Source organism: Daldinia vernicosa (genome assembly GCF_022497035.1).
Source record: "Daldinia vernicosa strain CBS 139.73 unplaced genomic scaffold F5Y00scaffold_7, whole genome shotgun sequence".
Classification (NCBI taxonomy): domain Eukaryota; kingdom Fungi; phylum Ascomycota; class Sordariomycetes; order Xylariales; family Hypoxylaceae; genus Daldinia; species Daldinia vernicosa.
In genome coordinates this window covers 496780-522237 of record NW_025953923.1, presented here as the reverse complement: position 1 = coordinate 522237, position 25458 = coordinate 496780, and the positions used below count along the sequence as shown (strand labels likewise).

Sequence of the window (25458 nt, the reverse complement as noted above, 5' to 3'; positions counted from 1 at the left end):
TGACACATTACATTCACTTCAACCAGATCACACGCATAGAGTGGCCGGAAGAAAGGCTTGGAAACTTTTGCTTAACTTCCTTTGTATGAGGCGTACGTACTGACTATGGATGTTGTATGACACGTCAGGGCTCATCTACGAGTAGGTACGAAGCATCTATTCTGATAGTTCCTGCTTTAGTACTTCTCCTAGGTATTTTGCCTTATTTTTTGTACCTAATGCTTTAACATGTGGACGTGTACCTATCTCTCAATTCTGTAATGGAATATTTATGTGTTTTATATCCCCAAAACTGCCTAATGCAGGGTATATGATAGAATAATCTTTAATATTGGGTAGAAGAAGTTGCTTCATGAGCAGAAAAGCACTTTGGGCAGTTCCTTAGTTCCATTCTTGTGATTCTTATCTCCTTATTCCTAAGCCATAAACTGACAATGTAAATCAGCATATGATCTTATTTATTTAAAGTCTGCAAGGGACAACTAGAACTTTGATTGAGTGAATTTTGTATTGTAAATAATGGCGGCAATTTATTCCATTTTCATCGGCTTGATTAAGCACATCAAAATTTACCCTTGCGGATGTTTCAACGTTGATTATTATGAAAAATTCAAACCCGAGGACATTGGGCAGAGAGCTATTATTATAGACATGAGTCCATCTAAATTTTTCGAATGTTAAATGGTTTGATAATGTACCGGAACGATTATATCGAAGAGCTGCGGTTTTAGAGAAACGAGGGATTGTTCTTTGGGTAGATTATTATTTCTAAGACTAGATCAATAAACATTGAGGAAAGCATCTGAAGATCTGAATGATGTTTGACATAAAACTGATGAACCCCCCTTTATTTTGGGTTTGGTATTTTATACCACGTTACCTCCTCACTAGGGCTAAACGAAACTGGATTTGAATCTAGATTTAAGCATAATCTACTTATTGAGTAGGTACCTAGTTTAACTTTTTATATTTGATGTAAAGCTGTTAAGTGTATAATCAAATTACGTCGAATCATGACTTTACTATCATCGCATCATGCTTATTTGTTTATAAGTTACTGCATGAGTATCACGTACTTTATGGAAAAAGACAATATTGGGGGTGTATATCTATCAAGAGCGATTCTTTTTTTGGTCTATATGTACCGGCCTTCTTGGCCGGGGTAACTGGGTCTATAAACAGAGTGATACGAACGGAAGATGATCCCTTCTGGGATAGCGACGAATAAGCTACCACATGTCTATTTTCTAAGAGAAAAACCACATCTAACTTTTATAGCTTTTTGCTCCATCGCTCTACGGGCTAGGACTATGTCTCATGATTACGAAGATGAAAATCTAGAAATCCATGAGAGCCTTAGCACCGGGTTCGCTGCAAACATAGATGACATCGTGGCTGTCGCTAAAGCCGTTGAACTTGGTGGCCGAGCACTTGGTATAGGCGCCCATGTCCTCGAAGTACAACCAATCACCCACGTTGAGTTCATGGGGAAAACGAATGCTCTCAGTGATGCGGTCAATGCCGTCGCAAGTAGGTCCCCAGATTGAGTACTCAATGCCGGCGCTGTCACCCTCGGGAAGGTTATCAGCAAGAGCAGTATTATAGTATGTTTGGTTACCCGATCGTAACACCTTAGCAATCGGATGTTGGTGATCAAACATAATACTACTGAAATTCCCGTACAATCCATCGTTGATGTAAGCCATGAAGCTGGTCTCACCCGTGGCTGGGTTGTCGATGGTGCGACGGGCTATGATGTTACAAGCGATAGTGAATGCCGAGGAAACATAGTAACGGCCAGGCTCGGCGATAATATTGACGTGAGGTGGGAAATACTCGTCTAGAGCATCGCGGAGAACGTGGGCCATGTCCTCAAAGGTGTCACCACTGAATCCGCCCCCAACGTCGAGCGTTTGCAAGTCAAAGCCGTGAGCATAAGCTTGTTTGAATACGGTGTCCGCGTCTTGAACGGCCTTGAGGAAGGCAAGGGGGTCAGATGCCCCCGAGCCTACGTGAAAGCTTACGCCGACAACGTTCAATCCGAGCTCCTTGGCGAGTGCCAGAAGCTCGTCGGTAGAATCGAGAGATGCGCCAAATTTCAAGCTCAAACGGCAGAGGCTTGAGGAATCGTCGGTCAGAATGCGCAAAAATAGCTCGGCATCAGGAAAGAGCTTCGCAATTTTGCGTAGCTCATCGGCATTGTCAAAAGTCATCTGCTTGACGCCTCGGTTGGCGACGTAGCGCACGTAAGAGTTGGTCTTGCATGGCTGAGCATAAATGATGCGAGCTGGATCGACACCCATATTCAGGACTTGCTCGATCTCGGATTTGGAAGCACAATCAAAACCGGTGCCCAATCCGGCGAGGAGCTGAATGACCTTAGGGTCTGGGTTGCACTTGACCGCTGTAAATCATGTTAGAACTAAGAATATTAAGAATTAAGGGAAACTAAAGGTTTAGTAAGACATACCGTAAAATGGCTTCACGCGTGGAAGATTCTTCTTCCATCTCATGTGCTGGCGGTAGACCTCGCCAAGATCGCCTACAAAAAACGTGTCCTCGTCTCCCGGCTCACAAGACTCATGGTCAATATTCTCAACACGGTGGCGAAGGGCATCGCCAATCAACTGCTTGGCGATCACGGCGCCATTGTGTTGATGGTGTTGATCGAAGAAGAAGTTCTTCTTCAGAAGATGATTATCAAAGTGATACGGTGCAAAGCGGTCGACGGCGGCTGTTGCCATAACCATATCCCTCAAATTTGGCGGTGAAGGATACCGATCGGGTGAGTGACGAAGATTGTAAAGGTAAGGGACCCCACAGGAAGCTCTCGTAGTTTTAAATACTATCCAACAAGTGGATAGACAATATTGTATTAAGAGTTAAGAAGCTAGGAACGCGTTCCTCCAAGTGGATGTTAAGGGGGTCGAAAACGGTAGCTTCCTGATCCCGAAGTGATCTGACGAGGTCTCCTCGACTCTCCCTCAATTAGAGGAAGAACCTTAGAACTCGTCCTATGCGGCAGCTGATGGGTTGGTGATAGAAAAGGATTTAGTTGGGGTGTATTATCGAGCAAGATAGGCGTTCGTGTTTTTTTAAGCGACTTCAGCAGAAGTGGGTGGAGGTGGCCTCGAGTTGATGATGTGGAAAGTCTTTCGCAGACTGAAATCTTGATCAGAGACGAAGCTAACGGCCGCGGGAGCCGTAGTAATTAGGTTGCCTTTGAGGAGACCAAAGGCAAGTCGAGATGGAGTTGAGGTTTAATAAGTTTCGCGACTTCTTTGAAGGAGTCGGTCGAGTTGAATTCTCTCGGGCGTAGAGAGAGCTTTATATGATCTAAAAAATGGTGGCACGGCGCGTTTGGGACGGGATCTCGAAGGGACTGTTCCAGAACTCGGGGGTTGTAGATTTATATTGTCTGTCTTTTCTAGGTGGCAGATAAGAGGGAAAATTAAAAAAAAAAAAATCAAGACGGGAAGTTTCTTATGGGGGCTTGGTGTTGTTTTGTGTGTGTCTATGCATGCGAACTTAAAAACCCACTAGCTCTTCTCCGTGGCGGGGCAATTTATGGAGACATGTGATTGAGGTCATTCGCCTAATATAAGAGGTACCTATAGATGTACTAATGACGTGCACAGCCTAAGAAAAACATTGACTATATACCTGGTGCTGCCTGGTAATTTTGATATTTATAGAGACAATGTAGTGGAATACGCGAATGCTAAGGCAAGTGATATGCCATATCGCAAATTAATTATGCGTATTCGGGCGACCAATGGCCAGAAGCGTTTGTTAAAAGTGATATACGCAAGTACAATATACATGTTGGAGACGAATGGAGAAGACATCGTGTTAGCGACAACAAAGAACTACACTATTTTCTACTCGTAGGTGCCTAACCTAGAGTCAAAAGCGTACACGGGCAAGGTTGCAACGTTTAAAAAAAAAAAAATCAAGTTACGGTAACCCTTTCCGGTCCTGACCCAGATGTACTAACCTCCCGCTGGCTGACATGGAGAAGTGGTACATATGAATGTAAGAATGTACCCTATGTACCTAACTCATAAGCGCGTTATATGTCCTCAAGAACGTAGAAGCGCACCTAGGTAGGGTTTCTTGGACCCCAGTCTGATCAAGTTTTTTTTCCTGCTGCGCTAATAAGAGGCACGCATATGATGAGGAGCTTGAAGTTCTTTGACCGCAACTCGGACATGTACCGTATATTTCCGCGGTTAGAATATGCTTGACCATTGACTCATGCCGAAGTTTAAAAGGAGGTTGCATGAAAGTTCAACTGTTTCCGATGGCCAGCATATTGCTCCTTGAAAGCTTGATCGACTCTACCATCTGCATAGAAGGTGAAAATTTGATAACGTTGACAACCAATACGATCAATGCTGCACTGTAGTTGGGACGCGCACGCACTTCTTCCCATCGTCCAATTTGACGATCCGACAGGGGAAAACAGGCGATCTGAGCTTCCGTCCTGGGAGTAGATCGAGATTAGCCTGTTTGCCCAATTGTAACTACCTAGAATGCTCACGGTCAATTTGTAGACAGCCCATCATCATCAATTCGATTTTTTCACCGCCGTCGTCTATGTACTCAGTCGAGTGTCAATTCTGATATGCGAGGCCTACCGCAATGCATCCTTACTACGTAGCACTCTAGTAGGTTGGAGATCTGCGGTTGCAATATTTGCACATTGCCCCTGACAGGATTGGCCAACTATCTCGACCACCACATTCGTGATCCAACCAGAGAGGAAGGTCTGGCAGGGCATTGCTTCTAGAAGACAACACGGGCGGTGCCTGTAGCCGCATTCGCCATCACGCGCTCCTTTTGATGTAGCATTGGTCAATATCACTACCTGCGACCATTATCCATTTACCACCCATCTATAACCGGTTGAAAAGCTTGATTGCGAATTGTCGTCAATTAGAGGAGATGGTGCCAATCTATCATGCAGTGCGACCAAGAAGCTTTGAGCGGTTAGCCAGAGTGGTTAGCTACATACTAGTAGGGCAATACGGGTTATGTTGCGGAGAAGCATCCGGTGTTATTATTAAGACCTTAGCTACCGGGTTCGATGTTCTTCGACAAAGTGAAGAGAGAGAGACTAACGTTTGATAGGGCTCAACCGGACCTGACAGCCTGATAGAGTTTGGCACTTGAGACTTGTTCGGGACGTCGATCTATTTAGACTCAATCTAGCCTAGCGCTTTTGATTATATTCTCCCATGCTGCCCAGGTGCCTTCCAATCATAGGTACATAATACCTAATACATTAGGTAGCCACGATTGTACAATACATTCGTAACTTGCTCGCAACCCCGTGCATTCTAGAACCACTGGCTTCAGCCAATCAACTTGTCCAAATCAACTTCCTTCCATTATCCTCCATCCGCCACACCAGGTAGTAGTATGTAGATCGACTATCACAAACGAGAACAGACATAATTCAAATCATAAAAGTTGCAACTTTCGAATGCTTAAAAAATAATTCTAGGGCCGCTATCGTATCCTTCGGCACATATCTAATTAAAGTCAAGCCGGCCCGAAATCTTGAAAGCCACGCGGCCCCCAAGTTCCTCCAGTCTGAAACTCACCGTCGCTACCTTACGACCCAACGAAAACTGTAAGATACAAAATACAAAATTCGTCACAAGATCAATGCGTTGTTTCAACAAGAAAAATTATCTCGGTAAGTTCCCTGCTCTTCATATGAAGTCAGCTTAAGAACACTAGTCAGTTGTACAAAGGGAGAGCCGATGTTACGCGACGATGTTGCCATTTATTGGCTTCCCGCCCACGAAAAGCTGAATAATCATGGGGTATATGCAACACAACGATCACTTTAGAGCGGCAACATAGAGAACAGCTTTCCACCGGCGGGATAGAAAATACGGATGTTTAATTAACCCAATCACCAGCCAACGGCATCTTCAACCAGTACCATCCGTGGGTTCAAGGTAAACATGCAGAGGCAGCCTACGAATACTCCCCCTTATGTTCAGCTGACGTCGCCCTACAAGAGCGAATTATGATCGAGATAAGTAATCCCTGGAAGCAATATTATAATAAAATCAATAGCTACGATAGATGATAGTAAATCATGTACCTGTCATCAAATCCATCTTTGCCGATGCGGTAAATATGAAGGATCAACGAACATATAATAGGGGGCAACGCCTCAAAACACAAGTTCAGGTACCAACCTAATAAGTTCTACACTCTCATGATACCTAGGCGTATTTCGCTGGTACGGCATATTTTCAAATCTCTCATTGTCTAGGGAGTACTCTAATACGGGGTTTTCAATCAAAAGCCGCATTCTGCCGCTTGTCTCCAACGGCCACAACCTCCAGGATAGACGGCCAGGTATTTACAATATGTTACTCAATCGTTACTATTTAATTTACATGAGCCACAAGGGTCTAACTAATATACTATAGGAGATGTAAATAGATCTAATCCTGTCCGACCTCGCAGATTGGGACTAAGGCTAGAAGAGTTGTGTTGCAATCAGATGAGATCAACTTCCCATGCTTGCGCTACCTAGCTTATAGCTGCAACACACGTCTTCTGGCCAATAGCATATTAACTCAGGAATATTTCAAATGCGAACTTCTAATTCTAGTCGTACCCCTAATTTGAACGAGAGTCGCCATTTGAAATTCCAGAGGGATACCCCGGGAACACGCATTCAATAATCGGCAGTTAAACAGGAGCTACGCCATTTCTCATCATCTCCTGCAGTTAATCTATGATATTGTTACACGGCATTTTGCTTGTTTTCCTTTTAGACGACTAATCGGCCTGGCCTGTCCGCAGCGTCATCGAGTCTCGTGGCCTATCGGTTTACTTGTGGCTTATGCCAATACTACCACCTGAAAGCGTTCCACAACACGCTTCTTCCGAAGGCCAGCATTGGCAAGAACAGACACTGCTTCTATAACCATGCTTTATTAAGCGCCTCCACCCCCAGCCTGCTCAAAATTACGATGATCGATCTGTGTTGGAGTCAGTAGTCACGCAACCTCATTCGGCAGCCTGATCGGGCCTCAAAGCAACATTGCGCATGCTCTTGATATATTATCTGAAGTACATATATATTTCAGCTGTCGTCGTAGTTCCCCGATTCGTGCCCAACCGGATCCAGAAAATCCTGTAGATGAACATCTATTTCGCTCAATGCAGCAGTTCGTCGAGATCGGATCCACGGATGCCCACTAGAATTGCGGTACTAATTAGAAGGTTGACCCTACGTTGGGCAATGTTGCAATCGCGGTAGACCGGGGCGGCAAACCCTCCATTACGAATGCTCCGGCTTTCCTAAACAGGAAGCGAGAATGAGCAATATTAAGTATACGCAGTATGGAGCAAAACCGACTCCAACAGCCGCATCATACTACAATTACTTCACCACCTAGGGAAGGTTTACCCCCGGAAGAGATCGGGCGCATTATCAGGGATTGAATTAAATGAGGATTGAGTAATCCGTAAGAAATTCTAGTACGTTGAGTATAGAAGTACTGACCGCCACCAGACTAGGGGAAAAGAATTTCAAGAATGCCGAGTAGCAATTGTTGCTTTCACGATCTCATAAGGTTTAGTTCTATATTTAGAGTCGTGCAATATCGCGTATCTAGGTCCGGGTGACTATCAGACCACTGGAACCTGACATCATCGTTTAATAGCTTACATCAATACGAAAGACAAGTATAATATGAGGCTTTTATGGAACTTCTATCTATTTTCATGGCGGTTTACATGTGAATGCCACAAAGTGAAGCAAGAAGCATGGAAACGGCTTCATTATCCCGCAATCAACTACAAACCTAGCTCGGCAAGCTTGAGCTATACACTATCTACTGAAAGCGCCCTTTGATCTAAAATCCTAATAACGAGAATGAACAGGGACAAGTTAATACAGCTCGCATGGTTATACAAACCAGTAGTGGCGACAGATGCTTGTTGGTCGTGGCATCATGCATGTTGCGACCATGAATGGGTAGGTAGCGGAAAGGAATTTAATGAGATGCGTCTCCGGTCACACCCAAGGCTAAAGAATCTGAGCTGGACCATAGCTGATACTAACCGCTAACCCTCAGGCTCGAATGACTTACTCGGCACCCCAAGCTGCGATACTAACGCAACGACGTGAAGGCCATCAAGGCATGAGACTCCACTTTTAGATTGTCTCTTTACAAGGTAGAATGGTAAGTTCAGCAGAACACCCCGACCATTTATCCCCCATAGTTAGACAAAGCATATGCTACTTTATATAATATCTACCCCCCATCAAAGCTCTATAGCCCTATAGAGCTAGGGATATACTGTAAGGGTTCTCCCCGAGAGTAGCGGCCGAATATCTAGGCTCTGAAAAAGAAGATGGGCTGGAGCAATCGCTAACAAGAAGCGTGTTGGGAATTTGAGAAGGTATTGCATCGGGCTTCATGGGATAGTCGATGAATGGGCTTAGAACCTGGTTCATTCTATTGGCTAGATGACGAATTAATCTAACCAGCATCACAATTTATACAGTTAAAGATAGTAACCAGTCATAAGTATTGTTGGTACCGAACATTGTAGCTAGGAATGGTAAGCTGTAGTTAGTCCAACTATTTGGTTGTCTATGCCCATCACTTTGTAGCGTGTTCTTGAGGTGTTTCGTGTTGGACCATATGGCATTGGCAGGAATATCCGTCGACAGTAAGTGATGATAGATCGAAGAGGATATAGTTTTAAAGAGACTCGTCAGCCTATGGTGAAAGGCGAGCATCATTAGTAGCGCACCACCGTCTGGTTGTAAGCTTGTGTCACTCCAGCGATTTGTTGGACTTGAGGGATCTAGCTCATTCAAAGGCGAATACCTATAATGAGAAGCAGACATGTGATTAAACGAGGATCGATCGAGCTGATATTCCAAAACTCGATGACAAATTTCTATGAAGATCTCCGTAGCCTCAAATATATCGTTGAAGCTTAGTGAAGATATCGAAAGCTGCATCGTTGTGAGATCCCGCTCGACTTCTCTTGAAGACTGTAAGACGCATAAATTGAGTTGGGCTAGATCCTGAACCTGTGCATCTATTCTCCTCAAATTGCCTGTAAGTTGCTGAAAGAGTTGAAGGTGGTGATGCTAGTTTCGAAGAACTAATTATATGTGCATCTAAGCCTAAAGTTAGAGCTGGGGCTTGGAAAGTTGGTAGCCCTATATTGCCTATATCGTTAAGTTGAAAGTGTTAGAATGGGTCTCCTGTACCAGCCGTAATTCTAGGTTCGCTATAAGAGTTGTTCTCGCTCAATGTGGAAGGAGTCTACCCCGTATTCATGGAACCCAAACATCCATTAATCCTTCTTCCAACTGGTAAGCTGTTGACGTTCTGAAAGGTAGCTGTTTGGTTCTCGGCGAATATAATATCGGCGTCTACTGAGCCTTGTGAAACGGGCCGCGACGTTCTTTTTAGAGCTAACTATGTCGTCGGTGGATAACCAGGTCTCTGTGGAGCTATAGTTACACGAATTAGACTCTATTATGCGCAGACCATACTTATCTTTTTCAAAACGATGGTAGGTAACAGGCAACGTTTCCATAAACTTACCACAATAGATACAAATAGCCCCTAATTTTTTTGCAGCGGATGCACGCAGGAGGGTTCAACCCGAGGAATGTTCGGTTGCTGCAGACATCTGACCTTCTTATCGTGATATCTGTCACAAGACTGTCGGAGCGGTAGGTAAGCCCCTGAGTTGGGGTTGGAAGTAGACCGAGAATTCATGGACATATAGAATATATAGAAATTAGTTATATAGTATTAATATTCCGTATCTTAGATGGAAGTCATTAGACGGAAGGTTGGTATTAAAATGAAAATTAAAACTTAAGTACCTAAACTATAGGAGTAAGGGTACCGGGAAAGGACGGATCTCACATCGATCAATGATGGACTAAGTACCCTCATATGTGTTGCACAAGGGATTGACTTTATAAACGCTTACCACCAATCTCTTATGGGGTAGGCCTTAGATTCCATAGTAGTATAGTTAGTGCTGACGCTTCAAACCTTTGACAACAATATTATTAACATCGATTTGTATGTTGCTTTTGAACATAGTGTTTAGCTCGCTATCCGAAAAAAAAAAAAAGAATTAGGCACCTAGGTAACTAATATTTCAGTCACGGATATTATTCCCCGTATCTACATACTCTTAACCCACCAGTTATGTTAGAGGCTAAGAAGACTAATCAATAGTTCGAAGATTTCCTCCTACGTTTCCCGGGAAGATGTTAAAAGTGGGGCATCGGGCGTTGCCCCGGTCGGCGCCGGAGTACCTACCCCCACACCCCGCTTAACCGGAAACTTACTATCGGAGTTCCGATTACTTACGTTTGATAGACGTCACTTATGCTTGTAATAAAATCTCGCATCTTGGGACGGAGCTTGAAATACTACTAACATATTTCAATTAATCTCGACCGGTTTCTAAAAAGAAAAAAACCCTTATAGTTATAATGGAGCGAACCAGTACCCAGTGTCGAGATGCCCTCATTAACAGATACCCCAAAGCCCGGATTGTATGTATGATATATAAGGATATAGGCTGTCTCTTTTGACGTAGTCGGCAACCACTAAAGCTATACAGCAAAAAGTAAATGTTCAGATAGCTTTAACTACCGGCAATCCTGCGCGATAAGAACCGAAATTAAAGGGTTTGGCCGGGGATTGAACCCGGGACCTCTCGCATACACTGTTCAGGGTGGACCCTAAGCGAGAATCATACCACTAGACCACCAAACCAGACTCTATAGGACTTCTTGAGTGAAGATCTGAGCCTCAAAACTCATCTATATCTTTGGAGGCGAACCTTTATCAGTTCGAATCAGGCCTGTGACTGTAGAATACCTCGTGTTTAGATTATATCGACACGTATCCAGGATACAAGCAATCTTAAGAGTGTATACAGGCATTGGGGTGCATATTATGGGACTGTAAGTCTCTTTGGCATGATTATCGTTATTTGGTCAAGTAGAAATTATGGGCATTTAGTTTAAGAACATATCTAGTTTAACGACGTCCGTATATCATTGCGGTATGTGGCATTGTCAGACATTGACCTCTTGAGCACGAGTCATGTAATACTACCTGGAGGAATTGCATTTGATATATCAAAGTGGAAGTTCGGTATACTTTATTATAACAGAGACTTGCTAACCTCTTCAAATTAAACATTACGCTCGGTTTGATGGATCATTCTTTTGGAAAACTATCCTTATTTTCTATAAATACTCCTAGACTGTCTTCAACAATAGGAAAATATAACAGAAATCAGTCGGATATCAAAAATAAAAAAATTGATTTTTCTTCATGTAGTACTCAGGCACTATTCGAATTACCCGATTGTCCTAACCCTATCTAATGGCTAAGTTGGTGGGCCTCCATAGCTCCACCGCACAACTATCAGAGATTTCCTAGCGTCTATAGTCTCCTTTACAATCTTATCATTGGCTATGGTAGTCTTCTAGGACCCGAGTGTGTACGTGACCGACCCAGGCCGTTATTAATTCCCAAATGTAAAACTGTTATTATATGTACCTAGTTAAACTAGATACTTTTCATCAATTCGTCTACTCAGTGGACCAATGCTTACTCTTAAGCAAAATAGGCAAGATGGCCGAGTTGGTTATGGCGTGAGGTTAAGGTCACCTTAATTCCTACATCCTCATGGAGCAATCCGCGTGGGTTCAAGTCCCACTCTTGTCACATATTTACTTTTTCGTTCTATGCAGCATGAGTCCATTTTTTGCCGAGGTGAAGAAACGATATATATTTACAAATTTCTAGGATGGTGATAGATTCCTGATACGAGCTCGTGATTGAGTACCTTATATATACCTGAGTATACCGTAATGGCCATGGTGGGAAAGGGGTAAGGGGTAGTCTATATTCTTTACATCTTAGTAGAATAAGCATGTACTCTGTTCTATAGTCCAGAATCCTAAATCTAAGGAATCCGGGTCTGAAAGAACGAGCGTAGGAGGTCGGTACTTGTGTCAAACAGCCCCTCACAGGGCGTTATCCACAGACCTTACCTCTTATGTTTTGGTCTCGCGTCTTGTTGTGGTCTCCATGCTATGGTGGAGTCTCTTGTGAGAGACACCGAGCAAGAAGACGTATCGTATCTGAACGCTGAAATGGAATTTCACAATTGCATATTGCTGGATATGAAATTTCACCTTGCAGTTAGTTGACTACCGTCGAGTCGGGATAGACCAGACCATAAATGCTGGGTCTATATACAATCCGTCTAATTCGTAAGAGATGGGTATATGTAGATATTGTACAGGCAATTGTTACATCCATCGTCTGTCGTTGTCTTCACTCGTTACTCGGTACTGTCCACGTTAATCTCTTTCACATTCCAGGTGTCATCCACCCATTCTTGTTTCTTTCCAAGGAAAGCGATCCTTTCCTCCCCCTTTGCTAGAGCGTCAACGATGTACTTCTGGGCAGCCTCGCGGACTTGATCCTTGGAAACGTCCAAAAGCTGTTCACGCCTCTTCTGCTGCATTTCGTCTGTGACACCGGACGTGAAGCGGAGCATACCCTCCGCACTCACTGACCTGGGTGCATCGACACTCTGGAAAACTGAGATCTTGGCCTCTTCAAGGTCTCGGTCGGACCATTTCTTATCGACCGCCCATCGGCCGGCATTCTTCATAATGGAAAGAGTGTTCAGCGGGTTTGGATCTCGGTATGAGTAGAACCCAAATATTCCTTCAAGTCCCTTCATGTAAGCACCGCCTCCATATGCGCCACCCTTTTCACGAATTTCGTGATGAAGATGTTTATGAGTGAGAAGTTGAGCTAGGATTTGAAGGGGTGCACCTTGTGGTGACGTATAGGAGGCAGTTGGGAGTGCGAGGGAACCATAGTAGACTTGGTAAGGAAGTGGGAAGAATGCTTTGATATCTCTCGCAAATGTCTGCTTTCCAGTAGCGGGGAATTGGACAGGATCAGTTGATCGAGATGCCAAGAATCGGGATAACGCGGAAGAATTGGCTTGAACACTATCAGAGCCACACGTTAACGCCGTGCGAATGTTAGTACCCGCTAATGCTAATTTCTGTATTTGTTTAAGTTTTTCGATTATGTCTTCGAATCGGTCGGACTCGGGTCGTCCAGCCAGCGACGTTATGAGTTTAACCTGTGATAAGCCGCTTACTTGCTCGGCCAAGTAGCCTTCGCGTGTTAAACCCGACTCAGCATACCTTCGAGCATAGGAATGACCGGAGGAGGCAATGTCGTTCACAACACCATCAGCTGCGGCTTCGAGTAATTGTCTTATCCGAAGGGCTGCCTCTGGACTGTCAAAATTGGTCTCTAAGATGAGCTTACGGAGTAGGTCGAACATTTCGGGTACGTTACGATCAAGAGCCGTGCCACGTAGTAGAAGGCCCTCGGAAGCCTGGCGGAAGTCGGTTGGTGATGCGGTGGACAAATAGCTAACAGAAACACCACCCGTCTTTAGCTTGATTTGATCCTCGAGCTGCTCCATAGTCATGTCCTTTGTTCCCAGTCGCATGATGGAGTCTGTAAACAACGGAACTAGGGATCGGAGCTCGTCTGGTAAATTTTCAAATGTATTGATGGCTCGAAAGTAAGTGAGTCCATTTGTAGGAGCTTCGTGCCACTGGATAGTAGTGCCGTGTGCCGCTTCGTCTCTTACTATGACAGGCTCCTTCTGCCTTGGGATGTCTTTAACGTGAACGGTCGGTAGGCAGCTTAGATCTTCGGTGTTTGTCTTGTTTTGTTCAACAAGAAGATCCAGTTCTCTCTGCTCGAGGAATTTTCGAACTTCTTGTTCTCCACCGGCTTGTTGAGCAGCTTCGGAAATCTTAGCTAGCAGCCTGTCTTCTTCTTCCTTCGCAATCTCCGCACCATATGTTTCCGAAGGGGCCATTGTGAAAGTAAGAGTATTGTCGTTAAGGAGATATTTATCCATTAGCCCCTCAAGATAGCCTCCTTCAGCCAGCTTCGCCTCAAATGCTGCAACTGTATCGTTCCATGCTAAGGAATTGAAGGGATCGGTGCCAGAAAACCACTTCCCTTTCAGACGATGTAACACCGAAAGTCCAAAATTGGCGGTTTTATGCTTAAGACTCAATTCGAGCTGATGGAGATATCCTTCTATCTTCGTTCTCTCAAAGCCTTTGTCACGAACTTCGCGCAGTATGTTGTGAATTTCGCCCCTAATCTTCTCGACATTAGGTTGCTCGACCCCGCTTAAACCAATAGAGAAGATTCCTGTAGCTGCTGATCCGTCGTAGCCGGAATTTGGACTCCAATCCGTACCCAGCCCGCTCTCGATGAGCCCCTTATAGAGCGGAGATCCATATCCGTCCATTAACAGGGACGAGAGTAGAGATATAGAAAAGGACTCCAACACGTCGCTGGTTTTACCAGTGATCCATGATACTGACGTTTTATATTGTTTTTCCGGGTCAGCAAGAGGATCTACCGGCCCAAGTACCGTCACGGTACGCGGCCCATCACTCAGGTCGATTGGCTCTTTATGTTCTATATCCGCCTGTATCTTCTCAAATGCCTTCATCTGGGCATCAATTTCCTTGAGATGGTCGGCCAATGGCATATCGCCGTAAGTTATAAGCTTTGCATTACTGGGATGGTAATGCTCAGCATGGAACTTACGTAGCTGCTCGTACGTCAGATCGGTAATTTTTTGCGGATCACCTCCAGAGTTGTTGATAGATGGGAAGATATGGTCTTGAAAGCGAATGTAAAAGAGGTAGCCTGCATCCGACATTTGGCCCTTCATCTCATTGTAGACGACACCCTTGAAGACTAGCTTGCTATCCTCGGTATCCGTTCCTCCATCCTTCTCCGCAACTCTGGGGTTTTCTGGTCCAATGCGCCAACCTTCTTGAGTAAAATCCGTCTCCTTCAACAGGGGATGTAGGGTCGAGTCGAGATATACCGACATCAGATTCTGAAAATCTTGGGCGTTGGTCGTAGCGAACGGATAGTAGGTGTGATCGGAAGCAGTGAAGGCATTCATAAAATTGGACAGGGTTCGGGGTAGCATCTTAAAGAAGGGATCTCGTATAGGATACTTTTGGCTACCACATAATGTTGTATGCTCAAGAATATGGGGAACACCCGTGTCATCCGGGGGGTTCGTCTTGAAGCCGATTGAGAATACATTGTTACTATCTTCGCGAGCGATGTGTAGATAGTCCGCGCCGGTCTTATCATGTCGTAAATGTAGCGCAGTTAGCTCGAGTTCTGGTACATGCTTTGTCCTTAACAAAGTGAAGCCATGGAGTTTCTCGCCGGGCTTTGGATACTGGGACAGCTCCGTTACAGCTTTCCTAGCTGCACCTTTCACCACGTTACGCAACATCTTATTAATGATCAAAGGAACCAGCCACAATCATATCAAAGAGATGAAATGATAACGAAAGGAGAAGTAGCCTGTATGATGAACCGTAATTACAGGGATTTAAACAGCCGGAGTCTAGGGCGACATGTTGTTGATGGTTGAAGGAGAGAAAGTTAAAAGATACGAGCGGTATGTATTCTAGAAATTTTCCAAGGGCAAATGATACTACGGGTTATGCTAGATGACGCATATGTCGGGTTAACCCCTGCCAAAAGGTTAGATATTGGGATACCGAGGTATGGTTCTTATCGACAACCACTTAATCGCATTAGCTGAAAAGCAATTGGACGGATCGTAACGCTATAGCGTTTAAGCATATATAAGGTGCAATTAAGTAAACTTAACCCCACATAAAACCGCTGCTCCGGATCTGCTAGTGTCAAATTCAATTTTTCTAGGCGAGTTTTATTCGTGTATTAGTGCGTGTGATATTGCAGTGTGCGGTACTATTAGTCGTACTTGGTACCCAAAGAGATTACCTAAGTTCGATTTGGTCGCATGTGCAGTTGCAAGGCGGCAACCCGGAGTTCTCTCGTACTTGCTTGTTGATTAAGTAACCGACACTAAAACGCCGCGCTTCATCTCAAACCCTCAAAAGTCTGCATTCATTCGTAGAACTACGCTTCCAACATCCGCAGAGTTCGTTTAACCAAAGCTAAAAAGCTAACTTCTATTTCTCTTTTTAGCCAAACAATATCCTTTCAGCTATATAAGTTCATCGCTTTAAAACCCATCCCAATGTCTTCTAACAACTCAGCACAGTAAGTTCGCACTAAATCATCTTTACCTTCTGTTATGTCATAAGTCGCTTTGAAATACTGACACGGCACTCCCTTGTAGCATAGTTGTATACATTTAGAAAAATATGGCGACAACGAACCATCGTGCCGCATCTGCCACCCCAGCCCCTCTTGCATCCGTACTTAATACGAATGGAATCGCTCATTCTCATACGCATGACGACTCATTACCAAATAGCCATCATGTTCATGTTCAAGAGCCCCGACCTGCCCCAACTCCGACGCCCGCCATGGCTTCAAATGCCGCAAAGAAAGGAAAGGGGAAAAAGGCCCTCGACTCGAGTGAAGCATCGAAACTCGTTGCCGCAAGAATTTCCCAGTTGGAGGTTGATACAGCCGCAGAGAAGGAGCAAGAGGCGGAAATTGGTAGGTTCTTTTTCATTTCAGACGTTAGAACGACTACAGAAGGGCTGGGACGTGACGAGACCTTTGAATTCGAATTGTGAGACTACACGACTGCCGCAAAATGTTCACCAATTCGAGATAACGTGACCGGGGCTAGAGAGATAAAAGTAAGGCATCAAACACGATAGCGCGCCCCAGCAACATCGGACGAACCGGAAGAGATATACCGGTATTTTGCGATGTCATAGGTCTACGGGAAACCACCATCCATCAGGGTACTATATGCCAAAAACCCAATAGCTAGGCCGCTGCGCATTTCGAGGTGATATCTACGGGTTTCGATATGCAGTCCAACTCGGTTGTACAAATCCTGCTGCACTACGATAGACTATAGCATGCGCTGAGGAATTCTCTATTCGCTAGATCTAATTTCGACAGGGTTATTCACGATATTAAGACCTTGCTAATATTAATTCTACTAGACCGAGAAGTCCGGAAGGCGAATCGCGAGCTTAACAACCAGATGACCAAGATGAATGATATGGACAAGATAGAACTTTTAACAAAGCGATCATCAGAGTTATTTGCGAACCTAAAACGCCTCGAGCGCGAGAATCTTAGGAATAAAAAGCGCGCCGATCTATTACAAAAGGAAAAGGATTCCAGCCGTACAGATCTGAGCAAGCAAATTAGCCTGAAGGAGAAGTTAGAAAAGCTGTGTCGTGAACTGCAAAAAGAAAATAACAAGCTTAAGGTACATTGAGTTCTAGAAAATTTGCAGAATTTGCGCTGACGGGGATGGTTGGTAGAATGAGCATCGTGCTCTTAATGATACTCACGATCGCCTCAAAGCTTCGTCTGACGAACGCCTAAAGAAAGTACTTGATACTTTGGAAGGATATCAAGAAGAAAAAGACAACCCGCGGAAGCAGGTTGTGTATATGAAAGCCGAAGAATTGTGCGCCATTCCTCCACCCCTAACGTCCATCTACACGGACGCGCTCTGTATTAACACTGAAGGTTTAGGTTCAAGGGAAGATTCAAATCTCTCATCGACCAATACGAATTACGGGAACTGCATTATCATTCTTCAATGCGAACTAAGGAGATCGAGGTCCAGTGGAATATGGCCCGTTACGAGCAGCAGAAGAAAACGGCGGAAGCAGAAGCCAACCGTGCGCGACAGCTGAACAGCCAAGTGCTTACGTTCTCCAAGACGGAAACTGAATTAAGAAACCAGTTGAACGTTTACGTTGAGAAGTTTAAGCAGGTATGCGCCCTGTGCCCCTCACTAGCCCGCCGTACGAAGGCATTAACAAATGAGGAGGTCGAGGACACGCTCAATAATAGTAACGACCTGTTCTTAACATTTCGCAAGGAAATGGAGGATATGTCCAAAAAGACGAAGAAGCTAGAGAAGGAGAACGAGGCCTACAAAAGGAAAGAGGGCGCCCTAAATCAGAATATTTTTAAGATGGCCGAGGAGCGCAATAGGCATCTGAAGGACCTCGAGGACATCAGGAAGAAGAACGATAAGCTGACGAGCATTATCAACCAGATGCAACAGCAAGGCCGTGGTATACCCCAGGGCATGCAAGGCACGGTGGAAAGCTGCTATGCAGAAGGCGTAGAAGGTGACGAAGAAGGAGAGCTGGATGAAGGCGATGATGAAAGCGAATACGAATACGAGGACGGTGATGAGGAGGTTAGTGATGAAGGAGAGTTCGACGACGACACGGAGGAAGAACTTCCGCACGCACCCGGTGCTTACGGTCCTGAGCGCCCGCCCGCTATGAATGGTCATCGCTAGGAGGACGACACAGTAGGGCGGCATGCGGTGGAATTGCCTCAAGCTGTCCATGATCTGTGCCGCTGGTTTTCTGACTTGCGGACCCAACTCTTTAAGAGCGAGAAGCCTTCCGCCGAGTAGATGTCGGAGGGGGCTTCCAAAGATTCCGTAATGTCTCCTCCACGGGACGCTTGATGCCTCGAAACCAACCGGACTTCGCAGGACCGTTCGCTTTTTGGAGGACAACTGCAGGGCTTCCCTCCTTTTTGCAGAACAGGCGCCCGAGTCGTCAAACGTATTGGTCTATGTAGGCAGCAAGAGCGGCTGAAGCTTGGTTGTCATCGGAGCGAGTATCGTTCCTTGCTAGTGATAACATTGTAGCGATAAATGCGAATTGATACTTCCCTCGGAAAGTGTACGAAAGCGTACGAATAGGTACATAGTTCACAAGTGTGCAAAGTTGCCAATTATTACTTTATTCAAGCCATTTTTTTTCTTTACTCCCCATAAGTCAATTTATTTAACCTAGTTGTCAATGCCGTGGATCTCCCTGGGTATCTATGAATATATCCGTCTACCTAGACGCCGATGCCGATGCCGATGCCAATCCGGACGCTTGCGGCTGGCCGTATCTACCACGGATCTTAGCCGGCCCTAACTCACGCCTAATCTCGTCGAGTTGATCAGTGCCGCTCTTCCACTTGCCCTTCTTCAACTGCTTCTTTCCATGCATCGAGTAACCTCCCAGGAAATCATCCAAGATGTTATCAAAATCACCCCGCACAGATCCCGTCACGCTAGACGTCGTCGAGATCTGAGACATAGAGGCCCCGCCATCTTCGTCATCTTCATCGAAATCATCCTCGTTGTACTGCTCCTCGATCTTGTCGAAGCGAGCGTCGAGGATACCAAGCTGCTCAGTGCGGAATAGTGACGACGATGTCATCGAGTAGCCCGACTGGCTTGTTAGCGCTCCCTTACGCTTCTTCCGTCGGCCGCCGTTGGTGGTTGTTGTCATGAGGGATGATTGCACTTCTGACTGTGATGGTGCGACTGCGAAGGATACCTTTGCGCCGGGCTTGCCTTGGTCCTTCTTGAACTTCTTGAAGTCCTCTAACCAGTCTTCATTCTTAATCGCCTCTCCGTCCTGACCGTTTACAGTGGGAACTAGATCAGGCACTTCGGAGCGGTCTTTGTACTCTTTAGTGGGCTTAGCGGTGTCGTCCGATTCCCAACCATCGTCTTCGTCAAAGTTTGCATCAAATTCGGTGTCCTCCAATTCCCGGCCATCCTTTGCTAGCTGTGCGAAAATGTCCTCGTCATCATCAACGTATGCCTCGTCCTCAAGCGCCTCTAGTACCTCGCGCAGTCGGGGGTCCATGTCCGGCTGGAACCCAGCGATGGCATCGGGGATATCTTGTTGCGCCTGGTATGTTATGTGTTGCAGATTCTTAGATGGCAAGAAATCATCGCCGAAAAGGTCATCGCGCTTGCGCTCCTCATCTGCGACATCCAGTCTTCTCAGCGCATCCTCCAGGCTTTGCTTCTGTTTTCCCTTGCCCTTGTTCTTAGGTCCATTGTCTGCTTCGATGAAGACAACCTCTCCACCCCCAGCAGAATCTAAGTCGCGTAGATGTTGCATATAGTCATATTCGGTATCGTCGAAAAAAACGCCATGATTGGCGGCCTCACCCTCGTTGGCACGGATGTGTTCGGCATCGGATCCTAGCTCAGATACAAGGTCATCAAGCTTCCTCACCTTGGAAGCGTTGGGAAGAGGTGTAGGATTCAGCACCATAGATGGCGCATCGGCGTCGTGGATCAGCGGGTCATTTTGCGGACGATGAACCAGTGTGAAGTGCTGGGCCGTCTTCTTATCGCTGGTCAAGGCATTAGCAGTTAATCGCTTAACTGAATGATCATTTTATCAGTTTACGTACATCCACTTGCCCTTCGGCATTTTCGCTATCTTTCTCTTTTTTGGAGTCTTTTTGGGTCTTTCTTATGAGTAATAGGCAAGCGAATCTCTTGGTTTTGGTTTAGCACAAGTTGAGGTAGAGGATGAGTGGTTCTAGGTTAGGTTCCAGGTCAGGTACTTTGTAAATGGCAGGATGGATTAGGTACTTCAGGGCTCGGCCTAGAATTGAAAAAGTTTTGGTGGGGTAAATTATTATCGCGGGGCTTATCGAGCTTAGAGTGACGCAAAAAATAATTGCCCCTCGATTATTCAGCGATTAGACTTTACAAAACCGCCTGAAAGCGACAACCTTGACCTCAATTTATGAAGACTGAGTTTCGGAAAAGGTACATCTTATATATTTGAACAACTCTACAACATCATATACCATATACCAATCAATTGCCCAATATGGTGCACGCAAAGTCCAAGACCTCGGTCGGGTTGGGCAATACGCTTATGAACGACCGTTTTGGGAAGGGTAAAGGATCCGATCGCAAAAAGGGTTCAGCAGTCACGAGAATCAACCACGCAACCGGCGAAGAGGTATGAATACTATGTCTCTATATTAAGACGGTCGCTTACCATTTTACTGCCATAGTATATCACAAATGACAGAAAAGAAGCAGCATGGGTGAAGATGCGCTCCGTAACAGAGCAAGGTGCTCTAGACGAGTTCCTTGCGACTGCCGAGCTTGCCGGTACCGACTTCACCGCTGAGAAGATGAACAACGTCAAAATTATACATACAGATCAGAGGAATCCATATCTTTTGACAGCGACCGAAGAACGAAATATCATAGGGAAGCATGCTCAACATAGAGGAAGATTAACGGTGCCCAGACGACCAAAGTGGGATTCCTCAACTACCGCCGATGAGCTTGATCATCTCGAAAGAGAAAGTTTCCTCAACTGGAGAAGGGGTTTGGCAGAGCTGCAAGAGCATAACGACCTACTCATGACTCCATTTGAGCGTAACCTAGAAGTTTGGAGGCAATTATGGCGTGTCATCGAGAGATCAGACCTAGTCGTTCAGATTGTCGATGCACGAAATCCGCTAATGTTTTGGTCCGAAGATCTTGAATCATATGTTGAAGATATCGACCCAGCCAAGAAAAACCTGTTGCTGGTCAACAAGGCAGATATGATGACGACAAACCAACGGAAAGCATGGGCGAAATATTTCAAAGAGAAGAAGATAGCCTATCGCTTTTTCTCCGCTAGCTTGGCAAAGCAATTAAATGAGGAGCGCGATCTAAAGGACGAACCGGAAGAGCCTCTTAAAGGCGAAAACTCGAATCAGGATGCCGATTCGGAAGATGAGAGTGACGAAGGGGGCGTAGATTCCGGAGTGTCACCCAGTCAAGATACCGACGATGATACCAGGATATTAACAGTTGAGGAACTAGAAGACATATTTCTTCGACATGCGTATGATCCTGATGGTATGTACTTCCGTTACCACATTACCTTAATTCTAAAGCTTACAGACAAGTAGATCCGGAGAAGAAGCTGCAGATAGGTTTAGTTGGGTATCCGAACGTCGGAAAGTCGTCAACAATCAACGCCCTCATTGGCGCCAAGAAAGTGTCCGTCTCCGCAACACCTGGTAAGACAAAGCACTTTCAAACCATTCACCTCAGCGACAAAGTTATCCTCTGCGATTGTCCCGGTCTTGTGTTTCCCAATTTCGCCACCACCAAAGCCGATCTCGTCTGCAATGGTGTCTTGCCGATTGATCAACTACGAGAGTTTACGGGTCCCGCTGCACTCGTTGCACACAGGATCCCGCAACGATTTTTGGAAGCTATCTATGGCATTCACATTAGGACTAGACCGTTAGAAGAGGGAGGCACGGGGATTCCGACCGCCAGCGAGCTTCTGTCAGCATATGCTAAAGCACGAGGTTTCACAACCCAAGGTGTGGGACAACCAGACGAATCAAGAGCTGCCAGGACCATCCTCAAGGACTATGTCAGCGGAAAGCTTCTATACGTTGAGCCTCCTCCCGGTTGGGGTGACGGCATGGATTTCAACCGCGAGTTGTACGACTCAGAACACCTGCCCGAAAAGCGCAGGACAGCTCTAACCGCAGCCATGGGTGCACTGGACGTAGATGACGGAGAGTCGACAATTGATACGGAGATCTTAGCCCTACCAAAAGGCGCCAAGTCGGAGAAGCTTGATAAAGCGTTCTTCGCGCGCGATGCGGGAAACGCGGGACACCTGAAGATGCCATTCAGCCACAAATACACGGAACAGGGTAAAGCACAAGAACAAGGTCCGGCTAAGCAGCTTAGTGGACGCAAGGCCAGAGCGATGATCGCATTGGAAAGGGGAATAGACCCGCAGGACGTGCAGATCGGCTCGAGTAAGAAGCATTTTAAGGGAGGTCAGAAAGGCAGGGGGAAGAAGTTCGACAACAAGATGTTGAATGAGGCTTAGATACCGATTTGTTGGGCAGAGATGAAAATATTAGACACAGCGGTAGGGTGATATATGGTAACCGGAGCTAGCACTGTTAAAACATGTATAGCTAGGAATTATTACAGGCATCAATGAAGTCAATAGGCGTTATAGTTGATTCTCTACAGTCCATCTTCCTTATGGAGTATTCTATATGGTCTGCGTAGGTATTATCAAGGTTACCTTGGCTAGGGCGGTTACAGTTATACAAGCCTTAATTACCTCTGTGACTCGTGGTACCTTTCGAGTTACTAGGTTATACCTTGTCGAATCGTACGTAAACTTCCGCCCTCTCTCGGTATGACGAGAGCTAATAGAGGGTGGGCCATTCGGTTAGGCTATGGTGATAGCCTCAGTTTCTATTCCGATCACCCGGTCTATGAAAACTCAACTCATTTATTACAAACGAATACGCACAGAAGTGGATTGTTGAGGCCATATTGCAGCATAGCTGGACTCTCGCCAAGATCAACTTCGGAAGATCGTACGTTTATGTGTGCTCCTTGAAGAACTTTAGTGTAGATTTAAGGGTTAGGCAGAGTAGTTAATTTCTCTCGTAGTGTATGGGTAAAAATATGGCGTATACGGCGGCTAGTATGATAATAGTCAATAGGGCTACCCTTAGCTGCTTAACTCAAAACACCGAGGCTGTTTTAGGTATTCAGCTTTACTAGTATTGAGATACATTGGTAGAATAGTACCGGGGAATATATATAGTCCGGAATTGTATCCATCTGATCGATGCGAGTCAAGTATGAGACCATCGTCATCGTAGAAGGGTTCCAGAATTTCATTCTATCCGTATTTGGAACATTTACATAAATCGAGTTGTTTCAGGCTTTAGAAACTAGCAAGGGGCTTGACGATCGTCGGTTTATTAGTTTTGGTGCCTTGCAACAACAATTTTCCAGACCCATATATACAGAATACTAATGAAGATAACGTGACATAGTTCACGATCCGCAAAACGGGATTTTTTCCCATCCCACTCTGACACGGTTTTTTTTTCCAACCCACTTTACGTTGTGAACCCGAACCACCCCCTCCGTTCGTAGGGCTCATGCACGACATTTCAAAGGCTCGATTTCACCCCGGCTCTCCTTGCGTCCGGAACCGCTCGCTTTGATCTACGGGAGGGGGTGTTCAGTAAGCAGCCAAGGGTCACGATGCACGAAAAAGCCTTCAGCATTTGTGCATCGTCAGCACCCAGATCGCGTTTACCATGCTCGACGACCCACCGTAGAGTTCAGCCCTGCTGATTTTTATCTCGATTTCGGAGCATCACAAACTTAGATCTAGGTAACACCTTATTTTGACCACACTGCATATTAAGATCATACCACCGCATGAAAAACGTGCCGGTGCAACATACATAGTTAGTTCGTAAGGATTGTTTTTAGTCTTGGCCTCCCAACGCTACCGGTAAGCATTGGAAACACAACAAGGTGCAACTACCCTTGAGTAAAGCTTTGTGATGGTGTTCATGGTTATTGTAAGTGCGATAGTATCTCGAGAGCAGAGAACATAAATATCATATCTAGGTAGTTCCTATATATATCCAAATAAGCAATTATTATTATTTCTCGCAGTAGGGCATCGAGGCCCGAGAGGAAAACAGAAAACAGAAAATAAAAACAAAAACACCAAAATTATCAAGACCGGATAATTTCTCTTTTTTTTTTTTTCAAACAAAAAGGAGCTCCGTAAAAAAAAAACATGCCCGCAGAAACAACCATCTCAACACCCCTCCCCGCCGGCGTGCAGCCCAGCGTCCTCGTCGCACTGCTGCACGACCACGAGATCTACATCCGAATCACCTGTCCACAACTCATAAGCTACACCCGAATCTCACCACCTTCCTCTTCTTCCTCTTCTTCTTCTTCCTGTTCTCCCCCCTCCTCCTCCTCCTCCGACTCCTCCTCCGACTCCTCCAACAACCCCAACGTCGACGAGCCCCACACCTTCCAAGTCACGGACCGCCGACCCACCGGGCAGACCACCTACCGGCTGACGCTGACCAACCGGGCCGAAGGCATCGACTCCGCGGTCGACGGCAAGGTGCCGACGGGGTCCATAGCCATCCGCTCGCGGTGGCGCGTGGGCGGGCGCGGGCGCAGCGGCGACGACGACGACGCGGGCCTGCTGCTGCTCGAGGAGTACGTCGACGTCGAGAGTAACATGATCACCAAGAAGATGGTCAAGAGTAACATCAAGCGGAGCCATCCGGCGTACCATCGGAGTTTTCTCGCCGAGGCGGCGGCTAGGGCGTCATGATTTGATATTTCCATTTTACTATTGTTATTATTATTGCTACTTACTACTTACTACCTACGTACTGGGTACCACTTGGTGGTGGTGGTGGTGTGCTTGTGCGCCGTGTGATGAGATAGATGTGATATAGGTACCTCCGTGGGAGGTTTGCTGTAGAAAGAAGGGGAGAAATGAAATTCATAACTTGATATTCGGTTAGATTAGACGAGAATCGCGGGATGAAGACTTTGGTACGGGAGTGGGAGTAAAGACGGGGGGGTTTCCGCTCGTTGCAGCCAAGATTTGAATTTCTTTGGAACATCTACATATATTCATAGAACATAAACTGTCGTCTAATTTGTTATAAACGTGCACTTCGTAAC

General features: G+C 45.6%; 6 protein-coding genes and 2 non-coding genes across 8 annotated transcripts; 4 read left to right on the top strand and 4 right to left on the bottom strand.

The window, feature by feature from the left end:
• Positions 1-1337: 1337 nt before the first annotated feature.
• On the bottom strand, positions 1338-2744 carry F5Y00DRAFT_258732 (pyridoxal-dependent decarboxylase; the record flags this gene model as incomplete). Its single annotated transcript, XM_048010753.1, has 2 exons — positions 1338-2404; positions 2471-2744. 2 exons carry the CDS (start codon positions 2742-2744, stop codon positions 1338-1340), a joined length of 1341 nt encoding a protein of 446 aa, XP_047868254.1.
• A 7971-nt stretch (positions 2745-10715) lies between these two features.
• Positions 10716-10805, bottom strand: F5Y00DRAFT_t28. The gene has a single exon. It is a non-coding gene; the product is annotated as a tRNA-Pro (tRNA).
• Positions 10806-11657: 852 nt separating this feature from the next.
• On the bottom strand, positions 11658-15602 carry F5Y00DRAFT_193217 (Metalloenzyme, LuxS/M16 peptidase-like protein). The gene is made up of 2 exons (XM_048005209.1): positions 11840-15602; positions 11658-11786 (listed from the first exon to the last, which is right to left on the bottom strand). The coding sequence occupies exon 1, from the start codon at positions 15427-15429 to the stop codon at positions 12391-12393; it is 3039 nt and encodes a 1012-aa protein (XP_047868253.1). The 5' UTR covers positions 15430-15602; the 3' UTR covers positions 11658-11786; positions 11840-12390.
• On the top strand, positions 11670-11768 carry F5Y00DRAFT_t29. The gene has a single exon. It is a non-coding gene; the product is annotated as a tRNA-Leu (tRNA).
• A 292-nt stretch (positions 15603-15894) lies between the features above and the next one.
• On the top strand, positions 15895-18888 carry F5Y00DRAFT_227825 (myosin-like coiled-coil protein-domain-containing protein). Its single transcript, XM_048006545.1, has 6 exons — positions 15895-16229; positions 16309-16634; positions 17096-17367; positions 17423-17571; positions 17640-17883; positions 17941-18888. Exons 2-6 carry the CDS (start codon positions 16334-16336, stop codon positions 18421-18423), a joined length of 1449 nt encoding a protein of 482 aa, XP_047868252.1. The 5' UTR covers positions 15895-16229; positions 16309-16333; the 3' UTR covers positions 18424-18888.
• Positions 18889-20641, bottom strand: F5Y00DRAFT_227814 (Low temperature viability protein). Its single transcript, XM_048006544.1, has 2 exons — positions 20343-20641; positions 18889-20282 (listed from the first exon to the last, which is right to left on the bottom strand). Exons 1-2 carry the CDS (start codon positions 20360-20362, stop codon positions 18977-18979), a joined length of 1326 nt encoding a protein of 441 aa, XP_047868251.1. The 5' UTR covers positions 20363-20641; the 3' UTR covers positions 18889-18976.
• Positions 20642-23020, top strand: F5Y00DRAFT_227813 (P-loop containing nucleoside triphosphate hydrolase protein). Its single transcript, XM_048006543.1, has 3 exons — positions 20642-20905; positions 20961-21804; positions 21858-23020. The coding sequence occupies exons 1-3, from the start codon at positions 20771-20773 to the stop codon at positions 22802-22804; spliced, it is 1926 nt and encodes a 641-aa protein (XP_047868250.1). The 5' UTR covers positions 20642-20770; the 3' UTR covers positions 22805-23020.
• Positions 23021-24519: 1499 nt separating this feature from the next.
• Positions 24520-25120, top strand: F5Y00DRAFT_193100 (uncharacterized protein). The gene has a single exon (XM_048005207.1). The coding sequence runs from the start codon at positions 24542-24544 to the stop codon at positions 25097-25099; it is 558 nt and encodes a 185-aa protein (XP_047868249.1). The 5' UTR covers positions 24520-24541; the 3' UTR covers positions 25100-25120.
• Positions 25121-25458: the final 338 nt, after the last annotated feature.